Here is a 20401-nt window from a genome sequence, read left to right as displayed (position 1 = left end):
ATCTCTCTCAACTTTAATGAAAAGGAAAATAGCTGACATCTATACAATGTGCCTTTAAACACCTCCTGATGCTGAATACACTGAAACAACATGAAGAAGGAAAAAACATGTTCTGAAGGGCTTCCAGTTTTCTCCTGAATTTTTCATTAAAAAGAAAAACCCTATATCTCTATTGTGGAACTAGGAGAAGTTACCCTTCTCATCCCAATATAGAATTCTATGCTGTCCCTGCTGGAAAATGATGAGGTTCTCTTTTAACAACAGTAATGGTACCAGTTCACCATATCACATAGATAAAAAGAGTATGGAAAGGATCTACAGGTACTTTGACAAGATACATTCCATCATGAAACATTTCAGCTTAGCAATAATTACTCACCTCTTCTGCTCTGAGAACATGAAATGCAGCAGACAGAAGAGTGTTCAGCTTTGGCCTAAGCAACACACGCTCTCTTGTTTTATGCCCACCTACTTAGCATCCTATTTACAGCCACTGGGACTATAAGCTGTGGCAGATCCACTCCTTTCACCTTTCTCTCTTCAGGTGCATCTTTCTTTTGATGTCAGCTTGCTTTCTGCATGTATCTGCTCTGACAAAAAGATATGTACCTTATGACATATATCTATAACGAGTCAAGATCACTTTATTTTTTCTCCATCAGGGACCTCTATTCCTTCCTCTGACAATTCACCTGCCTTCCTATTGTTTCACTTTGTCCTTCAATACATCCAGAATTATCTGACAAAGTAAATAACATAGATTTCAAAAGGTGTTCAATGCCCACACACATAATACCTAAACAGTGGGGTTTTTTTTTCGGTTTTTGGATTTGGTTTTGAGTTTTCTTGGGTTTTTTGGAGCTTTTCAGGGGTTTTTTGTTGTTGTTGTTGTTGTTTTGTTTTGTTTTGTTGGGTTTTTTTAGTTAGGCTTTAAAACAAAATCCTTTCTCTATGTGAGATTTACTAATATAATTGTTGGGGGTTTGAGGAGCACTCTGTTACAAGACAGTATTTACAGGGTGAAAAATCATGCATGGCTTTTTTTAGTCCTGGAATATTTTGATGGCATGAAGCATCATCTTCATGAGGAACCACAAAACAAAATGTTTGCAATTCATTGCACCTCACTTAGATACCCAAAATTTAATTGCCCAACTTTAACCTTTAGCTGTCTTTATAGCCAATGCTATGAAATGGAGGCCTCCAGAGGACAATTTCATCCTAAGAGAGACGCCTAAAATAGGAAAGATGAATCACCCTTTGAAGGTACCAATTTCTCTCCATTGACTATAAATGGATCCCTCGGGTGACTTATCTAGACATAACTGTCTGAAAGTTAACTTTTAAATGTCTGGTAGTGAGAGAGCCTACAGACATTCAAGAAGTATACTGCAAATGTGCAAGCAAGAATTTTGTTCAAATGAAGACTTGAAATGACAAGTTTTCTATGAGACCTCAAATGATATTATCAGGAGCAGCTGTTGACTCAATCAAGGAAACTGTGGTGCCACCTGGAAAAAAATGAATGCCAATTGCTATAGTATTTTGGGAGTGAGTGAAAGGGGAAAAGAAGAAATGGAGAGGGAAATAATTTTCTTGAATAAATGTGGAAGATATTCCCTATCCAAATGATTCAAACGAAAGAAACCCAAACAATTTTAGCATCACAACAAAAGCTCAGCCTTTAGAGCGTCCACTTTCATAGAATTTAGGATTTGGAATTTTTAGTTGCTGTATGCTCACAACTTTCAATTTTTATTTATTTTAAATTTCTGTTAGATCCATTTATAGATTCGATGGAAAGACATGGTAAGTTAAGTCATTTCCCCAAAAATCATGGAGGATGCTTTGAGCACAAGGGTTAGAACTCATGACAGTGAATCCCAGGACCCTTTGTCCTAAAAATAACCTCTTTAAAGGATAGAGGATCTTCCCTGGCAAAACTAAAGGGAAAGAAGAATCAGAAGTTCCCAAAGCATTATTGGTTTAAAATAACCATTGTCTCCAGTATTACAGGTTTTTTGTTCCAGTGTTTCTCATAATTGCAGCCATGGCACTTAGCTCACAGTGATTTCAGTGGGAGTGAGTAAATAGGAGTTAGGAGCCAACACCTCTGCACTTTTGGGCCTTACTCTGATATTTGATCTAATAAAACCTCTCAGTTCTTTTCCCTCTAGCTTCAGACTGCATTATTGAAATTCTAACTTCTGAAGTATGGCTATGGATTCACTGTCTTAGGTGATTGTCAGGTTGTCCTGGGGTGATGTTATGAAGCCGCTTTATTCCTTAACCATCCCCTCAATGCCCAAGGACGCTGTTTCTTTAGGATGGACCCAGGGGCAGGACCGGGGCCACGGGACCCGAGGGGGCGGCTGAACGGCTCAGCCCAAGGGGGCTCTGGGGGGCTCAGCAGGGCTCAGAGGGAGTGTGCTGGGAGCGCTGTGTTGATCTTTGGGTTTCCTTTGTGTTCCAGCTAGCTGGGAAAAGGTTCTGTTGGCTTTTTCTTGCTCTTCTTTTCCCTTTCCTTGCCCTTGCCTCACTGCCTCCCTTCCCTCCTTGCTGGTCCAGAGAGCCCATGGGGTGGTCCCGGCTGGTCCGAGCCTGAGTGTCTGTTCCCTGTCTGGGAATTTGTTGTATTTTGAGGGGTTTTTTTATCCTGTTCTACCCTGTTTTGTTTGTGTTAATAAATAGTTTGGTTTCTTTTTCCCACTCTCACTTGTGACCCATTTGTCTCATTGATGGAGGAAAAGGGGAGGCCCTTTTCCCTTCGGAGGAGACACTCATTCTGGAGTGTTTCCTCCTGAGATTTTGTCTCCAAAACCGAGACATAAGTATAGACAAGACAGGTAACATAATCATTAATTTCTTGTTTTTCTCATTCTAGCAAAAAGACAGAGATATGAAAAACTTTGAGGCTTGAGAACAGACTTGGATTTAGTTTGAATTCCAGTGATTACTATACTAAACATATTCATTATCCACAAATATCTGTAATTGTGAGGCATTATAGTATCTGTAATTTGTTTTTATCCATTTAGGCTGTTTTTAAATTGCAAAAACTGGCATATGCCCTCTTTCTTGAAGACAATATAAAGTATTAGCATCCCTGCAGCAATCACTTTCAGCTTTTCTGACCTGAGCACTGAATGTTTCTTAGATGTAGTTGGACTAAGGATGGTTGAAACAGTGATATGTACAGAAGAACCAAACAAAGAACATAAATTACTGAGCAGTGCTCACATGGCATAGTCAGTATCTATTAATTTTCATCATAAAAGCTTATAAGTCCCCTCCATTCTGTTTAATTGTTGGCTGAAAGTATTTAGTTGCAGTGTTTTCTCTTCTGTTTTAATTGGATACTTCATACTGTGAAATAAAAAGTATCTATACCAACTCCTGATATTCATGTTAATTATGCTAGGGGTCACTGTATATGATTCCAGTTTATTAAAAGTTATTTGGAGAGAGAGAGAGAAAGACTGAATATATCTTTCCATTTTATAATCTGCCTTTACAGTCCTTTTGTACTCCACTATGCAGCAATAACTATAATAACCCCTCATTACCACACAATAACCAATAATTTTCACTGTCCTTGTACTCAATTCTTTGAGATCTAGCTTTCGATATTTCTAAACATAACATGTAGGTTTTTTTTTACCTGCTAACTGCCCATGACAAATAATGGGAGGAAGTGGAGGCAGCAAATTCAATTTTCAATTTTTTCAATTCAATTTTATTTTAATGTCAGGAAAGGCTGTGTGACTTCTTACTTAATGTATAATGAAAAAACTGTTAATACTTAACTCTTAACTCCTTAATGACTTCAGTCTCCTGAACATAAAAATATATCTGTTTTCACAGATGTAGATTGAACTAAAGAAGGATTTTGTGGTAAAAATATTTGTAAAGGAGTTCTCAACAGATATATTTTTGTAAATAGATTAAACTGCAAGCTCTGTCATGCCATGCAGCTAAAATACTTTGCATGCATTTCTGGACCCATAGCATCCACTTTAAGTTAAAAAAACCAAACAAACAAACAAAAAAAACACCTATAGCTCTACCCACGCCTCTTTTGCCTGCGTCATTTGTACACTTGTTATGCACACTTACATTGTATGAGATACAAACCACAGGAAAAGAAAAAATATATCAAACAAATTCCCAGCTGTGATTTTAATTGGATTTGGTGTCTGAGTGAAAAAACAGCAACTGATTTTCATACAACCTCCAGGAGTCTGTACCAATGGTTCTCACACCTGTTTAATTACCAAATCAAGAATTTTCTGTTCAGAAACATCACTAAACCGTGGCAGCAATTAGAATGATCTTCAAGGTCCCTTCCAACCCTAACCTTTCTACGATTCATTCTAAACAAATATCAATACATATTTATATGCTCATGCCTGCACATATATATAGCATGTATTATATTATTACGACGTAAAAACATATGCAGGAATCTATCATCAAATACAAAGGGTGAATTCAAACCTCTATGTATTAAAAATAGAAGGCTATCAAGTTGCTGCTACTTTTTGTTTGGTGCCTTGAGATGAGAAATTTAATCCTTCCCCTTACTCCCTTTCAAAAGAGCATTTAGAATACCAATCTGCATCCTTCCTTCCTACACCCTCACTTTTAACCTACTGGTCCTTGTTTTCAGCTTAGTCAATGTACAGCCTCCCAAGGGTGTTAAGTTATTTGTACAGGCCTGGTTTCATTGCCTGTGCGTTGAGGGAACATCTCACAATAATGTGTTTTACTCATAAATTAGACTCTATATAGAGTTCCAGAATTATTTGCGATATTGTTAATGGATTTTAAATACATGCATATAGTGGAACATAGATAGATTTGGCATTATCCTTGTAATCTCTCCTTTTCTTCTTATGCATCGTGAAAGAAACTGGCTGACAGTCAGTGTGACATAATGCTAAAATTTAAAAGATTGCATTGCTACTGGTAATCACTGCATATATTGTAGCATAGGTTTTTCTTAAGTAATATCATCAACCTTATGCAAAATCAGAGTTTCACTCTATGTTGGGCAATTAACCATTTAATAAAGAGCCACATCCTGAGAGCAATTTAAAAACTTAAATATATGTTGGCTACTAAAATATACTTTCATAAAAACCTCATTTTACTATCCATTAATTCCATCTTCCCCTGTCAAAAATTCAGTTCCAAATAGGTCATTAAAACCCTGTTTAGACTATTTTTTCCCATCTGACATAATTTTGTTCTCACTGTTAAGACTTGTGGCCACATCTAGATTACTAAATCAAACTCAACTCATCTGCTCTCTCTCTGAAGGTGATTTTTTTTCTCATAGAGACATCCACATCCAGTACACTTCTTCGAGCTCAAAATGGGCTGACTGTATCTCAGCTATCTATTGGGGGTGGTCACTGGCCCCTGCCAATTCCTGAACGGAGCTAATGAATTTTTTTGCAACACTGCTGCTTGACACAAGTCAGAGTTGTCAGAGGCTATCCAAAAATATGTTGCAGAATATGTATGTCTGAATTCCAGAGCCCAGTAATGTTCCCAGGAACCATTTATTTGCCAGTGTGCATGAAATCCTTGTTGTCACAGTGTGTTCCTCAGGAAAGAATACCTATATGGGGCATCAGTATTTTATTTAAGTAATGCATCCCAGAAAAAGAGCATTTGCATTGTACAGTACAGTTACACAATCTCACCTCTTGATCCTCAGCTGTTCTTTCTTAACGAAAAACAGTTTGCTCAAGGTTTTTCATGCACACGTAGCAAGCAAAGAAACCCTTCCCCAGAACGGTCACAGCCTAATGTCTGGAGAGTAATGACTGAAAGCTGGGAAGAGACTCACCTTTAACTTGTAGAAACTTACCATCAAAACTGGAAGCCTGGGCAAAATGGCTGGACTCCATTATGTTTTCAGTCCTCTAAAAGCATATTTGGCAGTCTTGCCTCATTCTGCTGATCCATGTCTTGTTCCAACATTCATTAAACATTTGCTTGGAATTTACTTTTCATAACAAATTACTCTGAAAGGCCACTTACTTTATTTGAGTTATTTTTACTATCACTAGAGAATGATGTCACATCTGAGCAGAATGAGATTTATCTGAAGACATTTTGCTGCACTGAGAGACTTTAACAAAGTGTTGGTGCTGTTGTACCATAGGATTCCTGCTGTTCAAGTAACTGGTATATGGATATGAGGAAATGAACAGTCACAGGAATGGTATTTCCACATGTTGCACTCTGTGATGGCATTATTTCTCTCCATACCCAATTGGAATATTCACCAGTCTGAAATGCCTGAATAATAATAATAATAATAATAGTAATAATAATTTTACAAGTATTTTATCTTTTTGTCTACAAAGATATATTTAGACACTTTATTAAGGCCACTGCAGACAAATTGAATTCAGAAGATCAGGGAATAAAGAAAACTCGCATAATTTGATATTCTCATAAGAAATCAATTTATGCACAATATGCAAACATGAACATTTTTGACACGTATAGAAAGACATTTCCTAGATTGAGGAAAGTAAGGTAATTAAAGTTTGTCTTGTATTCCTTATCATGCAATAAAAGAATCTAAAATATCAATAAACCATGTCAGAATTAATTTCTTCAAGACATCTCAAGCAATTTAATAAACACTGATGACAGAAGTTTCCCAGAGCTTGAGGACTGTACCTGATTTCCAATGAAGAATTCATGGTACCTAGTTAGGGTCCTAAACCTTCTACTCATCCTTGCAGCCTATTTCTTTCCTCTCAGGCAGTGGAGGAAGGTACTCATGTCTTAATGTGACACTTTTTCTCCTGGTGAGAGCATTCCCATGATCTTAAATCCAAAATATTTCACTCTTTCAGTTTTCGTCAGATGTAATTTGTTGTCAGCTGTTTACAATATATATGAAGGAGATACCTATAGCACAACTGCATGGACAGGTTACACATGAAAATGTTGTGGATCAACTTTAGGGACAGATTGGCATAGAAATGCATGCACATTCTTGTGCTTGCAATTACATCTTTTGGAGAAATCCAAATAATATTTTTTTTAAAAAAAAGCACCTTAAATGAATCTTAGTGGTTTATCTCATAATAGAAAAATGAAGGCTACATTTGAAATGAGAAGCAAATAACATGCAGTGTTTTTTATAGAGCACTTTCAAAGCTGTGAGATAAGTGTATGTCCAGTAATAATAGTGGTAATCAGGATAATAACTTCTCGTGATTCATGGTCTAATCTGATTGTCCACTGGGAGCATTAAAAACATCCTGCCTTCCTCTCATTTACATCATGTATATGTGTCCAACTGGCCACTGCTAGAGTCAAGATAGTAGATATCATTAATCCTAATGGTCTGATCTGTTGAAGCCAATTCCTCATTTCTATTTATCAGTTGTCTGTACTACAGAAAACCACTTGTGCTTTATAATTTAAAGAGGAGAGAAAAAGGAAAAGAAATTTAACTTAGGATATCCCCTTTAACATATTTCATCAAAAGAATGGATAAAATATTTATTCATCTACTGTCCTTTGCATTCCCATCAAAGTGAATAAAGAGACGTTTAATAAGACATGGAAACATTAAAGAAGCCTTTTATCAGAGTGCATGGGAACCTGCTCAGAACAAGCATTTTGGCCTAAGGGAAAGTTTTTGATCTGTGAAGCTTAAGCTTTTCTGGCTTAAAACACTCTCATATTGGATCATGTGGTCAATTTGCATGAAATAAATGATTTGCTTAAAACTTGTAAAGCTATAAAATAGAACTTGACAAGTCATTAGCAATAAGTGGTATCATACTGGCATTATGAGCACACTGGTGCAATCATTAGAAAACTGCTGCCACAGCAAAGAACAGGAAGATAATGGGGGCAGCCTACAATTTGACCTAGAGGAGTTAGATCATTGTCTCATACTGTAGATGCCACACTGTAGCCCAAATTATTGACTATCCTTCTTCATTATTCATCTACTCAACATTCTGAGCCACTGCCCTTTATCCTCTTTCACACAAAACAATTAATCCAAGTTATAAAAATTATCACTTTTTTTTTTCCTTTTGGAAAGAAAAAAAAAGAAATGGAAAAATAAATAACTAATCTTTAGTCTAGGACTTTGATCAAATGTAGAAGAATACCTGTTCTTCATCAATTGTTATGTTGATTTTTGCTTCATTCTGAACTAGAAATTCAATCTATGAAGTTTCCATATGTTGACAGAGGTTATGAATTTAACTTTTCTATTCTGGCTGGCAGCAAAGGTAATCAGCAGCTCATTAGTTCAGTTTTCAACTTCAAGATTATTTTTTTTTTAGACATAAAGTGTTTGGAAAATCATGGCTAAACATCTTGATTCCTGAAGTTTGCCTAACATTCATTTTAAGGCTATAGTTATTCTGTGATGAGATTGATAAATATGCACTTGGGTTTATTGCCAAGACAGGAAATATGTGGAAAATGTAAAATTATTACTATTTGTTGCAAAGCACTTTCAATACATTGGTTTTATCAATGTGTTAATATTTTATCAGTGGCTCAGGCACACGTCAAGTTTGAGCAGCTGTGTGTGTGATATTTTATACAAATTATTGGATGAACTGAACCACATGCTTCCAAATTACGTGCCTGCAATTGTACATATGCTGATGAGATGCAATAACATTAAGACCACGATACTCAAATCCCACTGCTATCTTCAAGATGATGTTTTTCTCATGCATTCCCCATGAGTATACACACCTTTGCAAAATGAGAGGGGTAAGTAAGATGCTGCAGTTTCCAAGGTCCAACAAAATCTTAATTTCTCTTCTGAGCCTATCACCAAGCATGAGGCATGCCTTTGAGTTTCTGATGTGAAGCTGGAGCTGAGATTTAACAGTCTGTTTGCATGTGGACTCTGGTGCAGTGAATGTATGCTGGTGCATAGGACTGAATCAATAGTGTACATAACTACTTAATTTTATTTCTCAGGTCACAAAAAATTGCACTTTCCAAATGACAATGACAGGATAATTACTGAGACTAAATGTCAGTGAAATAACTTAAAAGGAAATAAGGAGACTGTAAATATGTCATAAACTAGAAAATAAGCATAAGTAACATAAGAGTACATTAAATATATTTGTGAATCTTTGGAGAAATGAAATGAAAAATGTTTTTTACAAAGTATGGTATCTGCACATAGGCTAAAACAGTACAGAAAGTCCCAGTTGAACACACTGAGAGAGCAGAGGTGTTTCAGTCAGCAGCTGGAATCAGAACCTCATCAGTGTTTACAATGCATGACCTGGTTAGTATTGGCTAATTAAGAATAATCCTTAAGGATGAGAAACATCATAATTTTTACTGGTGTTTCCAGGAGTTCATAATAAGTGGACTTGAGGGAGCAACTAAAGATCATTTGTTTGACAGAAGAAAATAAGACTTTGTTGTAGAAGAGGCATCATGAATATGTAACCTTATTATCAGAGTATTATTCTCTTTTGAGTCTAAGGAAGAAAAAGAGAACTGTAGCATTTCAGCATATATTTGAGTTACTTGGACTTCATTGATTTCAAATGTGACTCTTAAAAATAAATTACTCTATTTGTTGAGAAATATATTTCCTTCTTGTGGTATCTGAAAGATATTTTCTTTTATGCACAGTGTAATATTTTTAACATGAGAAATTTTGAAGGGAGCTCAGGCTCCCAGTGAAACTGCTCAGCCTGTTGGTGAATCCGTTTTCTATGCTTCTTAACCTGTATACTTAGGTGCAGGACATAAGGAATTGGTACCACCTCGTCTTCTTCTGGAACACAGTCCAAGAAAGAAACCAGCAGCTATTGAAGGTAAGTTTGAGTTTTATCGCCTTTATTGGCTTCTACTCATTAACTTGACTGTCTGTTCTAATGGATTTTTTGGGGTTTTTTTTGGTAAATATAATATATATTAAAAAAGTGATCACATTACTAGGCCTGGGACAGGAATGACACACTGACATACACATGACAGGACCTAAATGTTCCTTATAGTAGTCTCACAGATGGCTTGGGGGATTTCCTGAGTGAAACAGATTACAGGATTGAGGCCTAATCTGTAAAATGCTTTGAATGGCATTCAGCCATAACTTGCTATCTAACTATAAACATAATCAACATTATCCTCTTAATATACTTTGGATTAGTCTTTCACCTATTGTTATTCAGTAATGTTTCTGTGCATTATTTGCAATAATTTCTGGCTCTGCATTTATCAACCCTGTTGCTATTGTTAAAACCGCTGAAAGAGAAATACAAAGTCAGATCTTACCTTCAGAAGATTAAAACATAATCCCTGAAATTGAATTATATTGTTTATATTCTAATCATTACAGTAAAGTGGTTGAAGTAAGCATTTTAATTTTAAAATTAACTATGTCCAATGACTTAGAACTACTACTGCAATATACATTCTTGGTCTTTGCATCATACAATTTAATAGTACAAACCACCTGAGTTCTTTTGTAAAATTATGTAGTAGTGCTCATATGATACTTGAGACCTTCAGTTGCACCATGGCACTTGTTAATCTCTCTCATAGAGCTCTTAGTTTTATGTTATCCAGAAAGCAATTGCAGTCTAAGAGAAAAACAGATTGGGTGGCAGCAGAATAAGTAACAAGATTTCCTGCATTTGAAAACAGAAAATGAGACCCAGGTTTTGGCCGGACCCATGACTGAAACAAAGTGTTACATTAATTAAATATTTCTGTAATGTGATTATTGTGAATCAGAACATGTGGATAAAAATAGTTATGTGACTTATTATCTCTTTCCCCAAAATCTTGTTACCTCAAATGAATTTTTCTTTTTAAATGCATTGTTTAAAGGAGTATAAAATTGTGGTTATTGTGACTCAGTATAGTACATAAATAGATTTGCAGTCCTGCTTATTTTAGGAAAATGTTTGAACCCTGCTTATCAGCAGGAAGAAGTCCCTTCAGTGTTAAACTCTGTTATCCGTCAATTAACCATAATGGAAAAAAGACATAATAGAACAAGGCTGCCACATTTGCTGAGTGATAAACTTAATCTTTAAATATAACTGTTATACAAGATGAACTAGCATCAAATTAACATTAGTTCTTGATTTTCAAAATCATGAGGAGCATACAATTACTGCAATTGCACATAGAAATGACTATTTATGACCAGTTACACATTTGTGTGTTTCATTAGCTCATTTATGCATGCAATTCAGGTAATTGGGAATGTAAATTAGACACCCATTTGGCAAACAAATTGGGGGGAAATTATCTGCTCAGAACCATATAACTAAATTCCCTTTAAGGCTCAAGGCCAGTCACTAGGATACAATACCTTTCACACAAGAGATTTGGAGGAAATTAAGAAGGCAGAATTACTTGTAAAACATTACTGTGAAAAGCTGTTTTGTTGTGCTATTCTGTGTTTTCCATATATGAGAAAATATGCCACAGTGCCTTGAGGAACCGTAAACCCTGAAGCTTTATTTCAGACATAGGGGAAAGAAAAAAAGTAATTTATGAGAATATTTGGCACAATGTCAGAAGGGAAAAAGAGGAGTAGGCAGACAAATTTAAGTCTTTGAAATAGCTGAAGAGACATCTGCATGTGACTTCTTAGTGTTTAGGTACCTTTATGACTGGTACATCACTAAATATCACTGATCAGGAGAAGGAACAGATTGAAACAAAAGATTCTTCTAATAAATATAGTTGAAGATAGTATCATAAGTTGTCAGCATAGAGAACAAATAGAAGCATTTTTAAATTGAAAAATATACTTTATATAACATCAAAGACTGGCTCCACCTTTGACAGAAGAAACTAGCTTTTTTTTAAAATGGTAAAAGTGTAGGAAGTAACAGAACATTTATCACGCAGAAAATGTATGAAACCAATTTACTTACACCCTAGGCTTTGCAACTCAGTGATATTCAGACATTATATACATAATCATGCAGCTGGTGAGGGCTGAAAGGATCTTACTCTTTTTCTAGATTGACATGTTTTCAGTATCATTCTATTTTGCCACTGCTGCCTTAGGTAATCTTGGACCATTCTTGTTTTCTGATAAGGTGGAAAGAGTGGTGTGTATGTGCCACATATCTCTAAAATTTTTAGATTATTTGATACCTTCAAATAGAATGCTTTTCCTGGATGTTATCCAGTGCCCTGTAGAAATTATGCTCTGCTGAATTCTTGAGGCCTTAGAAAACAAGCATATTGTTCTTATGTACTAAATCTCAAACTTTCTTTCATTGTCATTGCCATTTTTCCTTTGTTCAGCTCCAGTGTAAATCTGTTGGAAAAGGGGTGATTATTTAAGACAGCCCCAATTTGTACACTATATTCTAATAGTACTCAATAAATTGCATTGAAGTGTGTGTATGAGTTGAAATTTTCAGCTATCTCCTTGTCAAAAAGCAAAATGCTTTGTACTCATCTGGTCAGAAAGAAAAAGAACAGATGATTCCTCTCCTATTTCATGGTTGGTTGGCTCTTTTCAAAGATCTTACCTTCAAACTTCAATGAAGAGTTTGAATTTTCAGATCACCAACAGAAGAGAATAATAAAACAAAATATAGGATCCTGTAACAGTGAACAAGAAGAAAAGGACAGTGAACAAGCATAAAGGAATTTTTGAAGACAAAGACATTGATATAAAACATCTACTTGTATTTCAAACTTGGAAACCTTGTTTGGTAAACTACTAAGTAAAAGAACTAATTTTAAATTCTTTATCTTATCTTTTTCTGGAGCTTTCACAAGTACTTGGAAGCAGTGCTCTCAGATTGTCTGACACTGAAGCTGCCATGTCAGGATACTGTTGTCGCCAGTAATTTGAACAGATCAGTTCTCCATGGCTATCTGAACTTTGACTTTAATATCCTTCTTCTTTCTTGGTTGTAGTCTTCACACCTCTTTTAACCCTGAATTTCTTGTATTTTGTTATTCACTGACATCCCAAAACTTCTCTGCAGTGTACACTGATTCTCTGTGATTCTCTCTCTTAGGTCTTGATTTTTTTGCTCAGCTCACACAGCTTTAACCTTCCTCCATTTCCACATTCACAGGAAAAGGTCTTTCCTTTCTAATAGTCCTCCCATGTTGCCTGACATGTCAGGGTAACTCAGGAAGACGCTGCAGTTAAACAAGTGTCAAAACTAAGATCAGAGGCTTAGCTAGTTATCAGTTAAGCTTCATGTTAATTGTTCCAGAATAGCATGTCTTTGCCTTCTTACAAGAACACAGCACCTTTGTGAGAAGCCTGTATCAAAATCCTTCTCCTGGTGGAAGGAATCTTAATGCATGTCATATAAGATCTCAAAGAGACATAGGCTTTTTACCACTTTGAAGAGTACTGTTATCACAAAAACATTTGAACAGCTTTGCATCTGAATATGATTTTCCAAGTTATATTGTCCTAGAAATCTGTTCCTGTATCTTTGAGTGGGAGAGCATTTACCATGGAAGAGTCATCACCATAACAATTCTGATCTGTTGATGAATTGTGACAAGCTCTGACATACCCCCCTTCCTTGACTGAAGTATACTGGCTGGTCCTTGCCATCTTGATGGTATCTTTGACATTAAATGAGGCAAAAAAAAAAAGAGGAAAAAAAAAATCTCTACAACATCTTCAGAGGATCTATGAGGAAAAAAAGTATTTTATCTAGGTCACTGAATCCTCTAATTACAAATTTTGCAGAATACAATAAAGTGAGTTGCTGTGAAATGTGTTTAACTTCCCCCAAAACTCCTGCGGAGGCTAAATTGGCAACTGCATCTATGTTTCTATATAGAATGTACACTATCTGACTGTCTCAAGAAGAATTTCTAGTCTATACATCTCTTCATGAATATAACATTAGGGGATATAACCAAGAATATCTAAATTACTAAAGTCAATACAAGTTTTGACAAAGCTCCCTTGATGTACAGCAGTGTATAAATCTTGTACAAATCAATCTGCTTCTGTACAGTCTGTCAATGTCTGCCTTCCCTTCTGTACACAGATTGTTCTATAAAAAACCTCAGTTTTTCTTCTATACTGTAGAATCAATTACCCTTAAAAAAATCCTTCCAGTGAGAGACTATGATTCAAGATACAACAGAAACCCTTTAAAAAAGGCACAATATTGAAAATTTACTCCGAATTTAGAAACTCCTTAATAATACTGACATGAATTGTGGATGAAAATCCATTTTTCTGATAAATTTTAATCCAAGGGAGAATAAAAGCAGAAAAAAAGAAAAATATTCCTATTAGAAATATCATAATACAGTGGGTTGGGTTTAATCTAGGTTAATAGACCTAGTTAAAAGCTAGTTAATAGTTAGCTTTAAAGCATTGCTGTATACAACATGACAAGGTTTTTTGAGAAATACGGGCCTTATATCTCCATGAGTCTGTACTGAAGACAGTAAAACCTTTGAAATAATATGAACAGGGTTTCAAAGTGAGCTATTTAATGATTTAAATTAGACATTTAAGCAGTAAATTCTAATGATTTAGCAACGATGAAAAAACCCTAAATCTTCACTGTTTCAGAAAGACCTTGACATTTTCCTTAATGACATGAGGCTCTTCTGTGCTACTTTTATTCTATCATAAAATACAAAAATGTTAAACAGACATTAACGAAAAGCTTACTAGAGTGTAAGAAAAAAATATGCATAAAGATACGTATATTTTGATTAGACATATTATTATATTTTCTCATAATTTATAATAATAATACAATTTAGAATATGAGAGTATGCATTTGAATAAATATTCACCAAAGTCTACCCAATAAAACGCAAACAAATAGCTCTGAAGATTATTTTAACTTTTCATAGTGCTTTTTAAAAATTACAGAAAAGCAATAACGTTTTGCCTATGTTGCAAGTGCAAAATACTGTTGCTGCAAATGGAAAATACTTACTTGGATTAAGATTCTCTGGGCTTTCAAAGGCAGAGCTTCCATGTTTCTTTGGAAAGAAAGAGGAAACTTTTACAAAGAATAGCCTGCATAACCTCATCATCCCATTATTTAAGTTCAGACATTCTTGCTCAAAAGCATGCCTCATAAAAAGCACCAGCCAAACCCTTCCCAGCACTGGTAACACAATTGGTGATGAAGTTGATTCCTGTTGTCTAGTAGGAATGCCAGTAACAAGGAGGGAGAAGGCTAGTCAAGCTGCCTTACCTGTGTTGATTTGGCTCTCACTAGTAAAGGTTGTACCATAAGAACTCAGTGCTCCCCTGGGAATTTAAGTATTCATCATAATCATATTTGCGTCATATTTGCCATTGGCCATTGTCCAGTGGCGTTTCTGTTGCTGGTCTTGTTATGGAAGCTGGTCTGTCTTTTTCTCCTTGGTGTGTGTACTCTGGCTTCATTGCACTTGTATTTTTATTCCTTTGCTCTGCACTGTGCTGTTTAGTGAGAGCAACATATGGCCCATGCTATTAACAAGGAGTTCTGGTGCTTGATGCAATAGAGCCATGAAAAAGGAGCCTACAATCACTACAGGAAGAAATAAGAAACACTTATGTAGGTCACATGAAAGCATTCGGAATTTCAAGCATGATATTTCTATTGCACAGATTCTGCAGACCTCAAAAATATCTCCATAAGCAATCTTCACAGCTTCCAAATAGTGTTTCAGATTGGGATTTGAAAACAGTAAACCAATTTCAAAAAGTAAAGTCGAGCCGGAGAGATTGCCTAGGACTTCAGGGTGTGCTATATCTCCAATGATCTAGGTGCCCCAATAGTCTTTCACTTGCCCAATATGAAAACAAATTGTATTTCATTATTCTGCAAGGAAAAAGGTGGTGTCACTTAAACAGAGCTTTGCAAAAAAATGCACTTCATTTTGGCCTAAGCATTCACCTGTAAGTTGCAGAGAGCATGTGTGTGCATGTGTGCGTGCATGTATATGTGTTTGTGTGTGAAAAGAAGCAATTCTAAGAACATTTGGAACTTTAGATTAATACTATTTGGGTTTCTTTGATCTTTCTTGGCCTTTCAGTATCTTGGCTGAATCAAGATAGAATTATTTCTCATAGAGAAAATAACCAGACCAACAAGGACTATCTTACCGCAGAAACAGATTTCTTTCAAAGAGACAGCTACGGTCAATCTTCACTTGAAATTTAGATTTAATCTTAAAAGTATGAGTTTCCATGGCATCCTAAACTAAGCAGAAATATCTCCTTGCATTGTTTTTTCATTTCTTCAAAAGCTTTGTAACCCTAAGGGGACCGTATTTTGTGAATGGGTGCTAAATTGTTTAGAATCAAAAGTGCAACTGACCAGTCTTTGTCAGGCTTCACTCTAAGCAACGGGCAAAGAAAAACAATATCATCAAAAACTGAAATGCAAAATATTATTTTAATATTTTAAAGAATATCCAACTCCCACTGAAATCAACAGCAAAATTTTTACTCAGATCAGCAGGGAAAGGCTTTCAGTCACCAAGTAAAACAAAGATGAAATGTAATCCCTTCAAAATTAATAAGTAAATAAAATTTTAAAAATACAGTTTGGGGGTTTTTTTTAATGGCCTTTTAAAATTATGCCAGTGACAGCATAAGTTGTGCAGAGCTGCTTGGAGAAAAATGAAGATCTATCTGGAATGAAGTCTGTGTTCAGTTTGAATTATGGTTTCTCAGGAAAAGCTAGATTAATGTTTGTTTTGTTTTGTTTTGTGTGTCAGTGGGTATACACATATCTCTGCCTCTCCTTAGTTCTGCCAGGACAAGAATCTCTAGGCAAGAAAAGCTGTTGCAGTATTTCATTAAGTCAGGCAACATCTGAAGTTTCTCACAGGAGCTTTCTTCCTGAGATTTCCTGACAATAGGGTTTCAGATAAATGCAGATAAGCCTTGTATAAGTATTTGAACTTTAGAAAGCTTATGTGAACCAAAACATCTCCAAACTTCTGGCATTCAGTCCCACTAGTTAGTGTTTGTTACATGCATGCCGCTCCACCAGAAAGAGTCTGTGGCTCTCTTTTGCTTCCCTGCTTACCTCAGTTTCTCAGAGGGGATGGGTTGAGCTGACAATTCCTTCCAGAATCAGACTTTCCATAATCACATGAACCATCTGGAGCAATATGGTAAAGAAACTCTTAGAGCACCTTCTTCTTCCAGTTCCTGTGCAGCATTCCTGTGACAGTATGCCCCGTAACTCATGTGCATCCCTAAATTTAGATTCCACTCAGCACTGGCAGAGTAGCACACTGGTCTTACCAGGCCTGATTTCAAGTGCTGCATTGTTAGCATGTTTCTGTTATCTCCCCTCCCACCATTGTCCAAGAATTAGCTGCCCTCCAATGAGAATAACATGAAGACATTGTCAAAATGGGTAAAGGAAATTCAGATTGAAACACCCCTTTCTTGGTCTTTGTTGAATCTTACTTGGATTTCCACCATTCTCAGTCCTTCACCCCTTATTAAAAAACAATTCCATCTCAGAGGTTTCTTTGCTTCAAGGGCTGTTCTCTTCAATCCAGCCACCTCCCAAGAAAATTATTCTATGCTGCTGCTTTTTATTTTTCACTCAGGAATAGTTTTTTACCTGAATGTCCCATTCAGTAGTACATCACTGCTTTAATTCACAATTCTCATGCTCACTAGACTCCTTCTCACACTACATAAAGTTCAACTTCTGTATAGAGTCTACAGATAAAAAACTTGACTAAATGAAAAGTCCATTGTTTGCCCTGCTGACTGATTCTGTCATGTACTGTTCCAGCTGCATATATCCATATTTCATTCTTGTAAATATATTTAGGGATTTAAAAGGTGGGGTTTTCTGTACTCGTATGTCTTACACTGTTCATGAAATGTGGCTCAGGACTAGTGTTACTGGTGAAAAAATACTGTTAATTACATTATCAAGAAAGAGTAGCAATAACAATAGCTTGTTCAATAGTTAATTGTGCTTGATTTTCATATTGTGGTCAACACTGAATCATCAAAAGCACTTTGTGTTTCCATGTGTAACCCACAATTTGTGCATATTATGATGCCTCTTTATGCAGTTGATCCACGGCCTTTTGTAGTTCTGTAACTGTTCCTAACTAAAAAAATAAGTGCTTTCAATTAACAGATGGGGTTCATATTTTACAGTGCAAAAAAACCTGCTTAAGCTCCTATTTAATTATTTGCTCTGCCTCTTAGTTTAGCTGTGTATATATCTGCAGAAAGCCCACTACATTTACTGCTTCAGAAATTACAAGTTTTGCTGGGGTTAAACATACATTTAATATGCAACATTCTAAATGTGAGCTGCTCAAATTGAGGAAATAAATTTATTCAAGAAATGGGATTACTTCCTTAAGTCAGAAATTGCTCTTTCCATAATACCCCTTTACCAAGCCCATCGTTCTCATTTACACAAATTTCTCTCAGTTGTAGCTGTGAGGGGCAACAATTGGGCCAGATGCAGCTGAGATGTGAATGGAAGCTCAGTGACTGTTTTTCTCAGACTTGACCAAGAGGGTTTATCTTGCACTAGGCAGGGTAATTGGGAAATAGGGGCCACAGTTGGCAATGAAGAGTCTGCAGCCAGGGATGCCATCATCTTTGCTTGGGTTATTGGCAGTAAAAGTTCCTGCTACTTCCTGTACATCTTTCATACGAAACTTCACTTCTCAAAGCTCCATGCCTCGGCTTGTGGCTTTCAAGACACATATGGCTCCAAACCTTGCTATGCAACTTAAGGCAGATTTCATGTGTTTTTTCTGAGCCCCAGAGGCATGCAAAATGCTACAAGTTCAAAGGCAGAAATGCTCTAGGATTAAAGAGAATCTTGTAAGGACCTTGGGCTTAAAAATTATTCTTCTACATCACCTAGAACCAGAAATGTAAGAAAGCAAAAAAATCAATTTAACTCACCGGAACTGAGGCACTCAGCAAAGAAATGGATATTACAGAAGTACCAGCAGCACTTCAGCTTCTAGTTACTACAAGTAAAGGCTCATGGAAGGAAGACAGAAGGAAGCTGTTTTCTGTCAGTAACTGACCACTTGGTATGTTTAACAGTCTTGGTTAATTCAGGCAGAGTAAGCAAATAATTAAACCACATATTAGAAATTAGTGGAAATCTACATTACATGTGGAAATAATCCACTGGAAAGTCATAAGTGGCACTGGAAAGTAGAACTGTGGAACACCTGTGTGAAATCTGAAGCTGAAGAGACTTCCATTTTGAGGAGACATCCACAGTCCCTAGAAAAGTGTCTGGAGCAGTGTATCAGAGAGAGAGAGAGGATAACAAGAATTTTAAAGTATACAAGAATATTAAACTCCAAACAAGTTAGTGGAGGATGAGCACTACTCTGATGCTCTACATATACCTAAGAAACCTGAGTATCACAAAGCACGCTCACAACATAAAGAAATTTGTAGCTTGGAGTGTACTGTGCTCAGGGTTTCAGCAGGAAGAATTAAGCACACAAAACTCTGAGAGAAACATTCTGTAGAATGCAAGTGAAGACAATAACAAGGGAAATATATTGAACAAATCTGTTTAAAAAAAGAAAGAAGTGGAGTACATCTACATTATGCTTAATGCTAAAACCAATTATCAGAAAATCAGCAGGAGTATCATTTGAGGAGATGCTGAATATTGATAAATACATTGCCTCCATGATAGGCAAAATAACTCTATTTGTGAAATCAACATGGACAGACGATGGAATTCAGGTACTCTAAAACCCAGCAATTTTTCAATTTTTCAAAAATTAAACATGCATATTTCTTTTGGTTTAGGTAAAATGCTGTACGAATTTTAATTTTTTTTCCCCTGTTTGTACTTATTTTTCCATGCAGAAGAAAAGTCTATTGTGGTACCTAGAGAAGGGAAAAGTAAGTTTGGGTTTTTTATTTTTCCTTCATCTTCATGTTAGTTTTATGCAAGGGACAGGAGTATATTTGCTTCTTGGATTTGAAAATATTCCTATACCTTAAATATGTTTCAGTTAAAGAAAAGACTCTTGCTTAAGTGCTTATGGTTCTATCTTCTGTAAGATAATAAAACTTGGTTTCTTATCCACATTTGTACCAGTAAAAGATCACAAAAAGAAAACTATAGTTCCACTAATTATATCAATACCCAAAGCCATGCAGCACAAACTGAAGGTAACAAATTTGGCTTTTCCTGGATGAGCGATTAAAAAAGCGCTTAGATTAGCTATTCTTGTACTCTTGTATTCTTCCCCATCAAAAAAAGGAAAAGTAAAAATTACAACTTTCTCATATCCTCTATTGAACTCTCAATTTTCTCATTCAAAACACTCATTAAATAAGTAATTTAATTATTGTAGCTTGCTTTAAAAAAGAAAAAAATATTCTCCTTATTTCTGCTATTGCCCAAATAAT

At 35.8% G+C, this 20401-nt stretch overlaps 1 protein-coding gene across 1 annotated transcript in view; it reads left to right on the top strand.

Moving 5' to 3' along the window:
- TRDN (triadin) overlaps positions 1–20401 on the top strand; it is a 155163-nt gene that overhangs the window by 85571 nt on the left and 49191 nt on the right. Inside the window, exons 13-14 of the mRNA XM_048295999.1 lie at positions 9774–9851; positions 19853–19888. Coding sequence (XP_048151956.1) covers positions 9774–9851; positions 19853–19888 — 114 coding nt within the window. The remainder of the gene's footprint in view (positions 1–9773; positions 9852–19852; positions 19889–20401) is intronic.

The sequence above is a fragment of the Corvus hawaiiensis genome, chromosome 3, assembly GCF_020740725.1.
Source record: "Corvus hawaiiensis isolate bCorHaw1 chromosome 3, bCorHaw1.pri.cur, whole genome shotgun sequence".
Classification (NCBI taxonomy): Eukaryota; Metazoa; Chordata; class Aves; order Passeriformes; family Corvidae; genus Corvus; species Corvus hawaiiensis.
The sequence above is the reverse complement of the archived record's forward strand: the minus strand, read 5'-3'. Positions and strand labels throughout refer to the sequence as shown.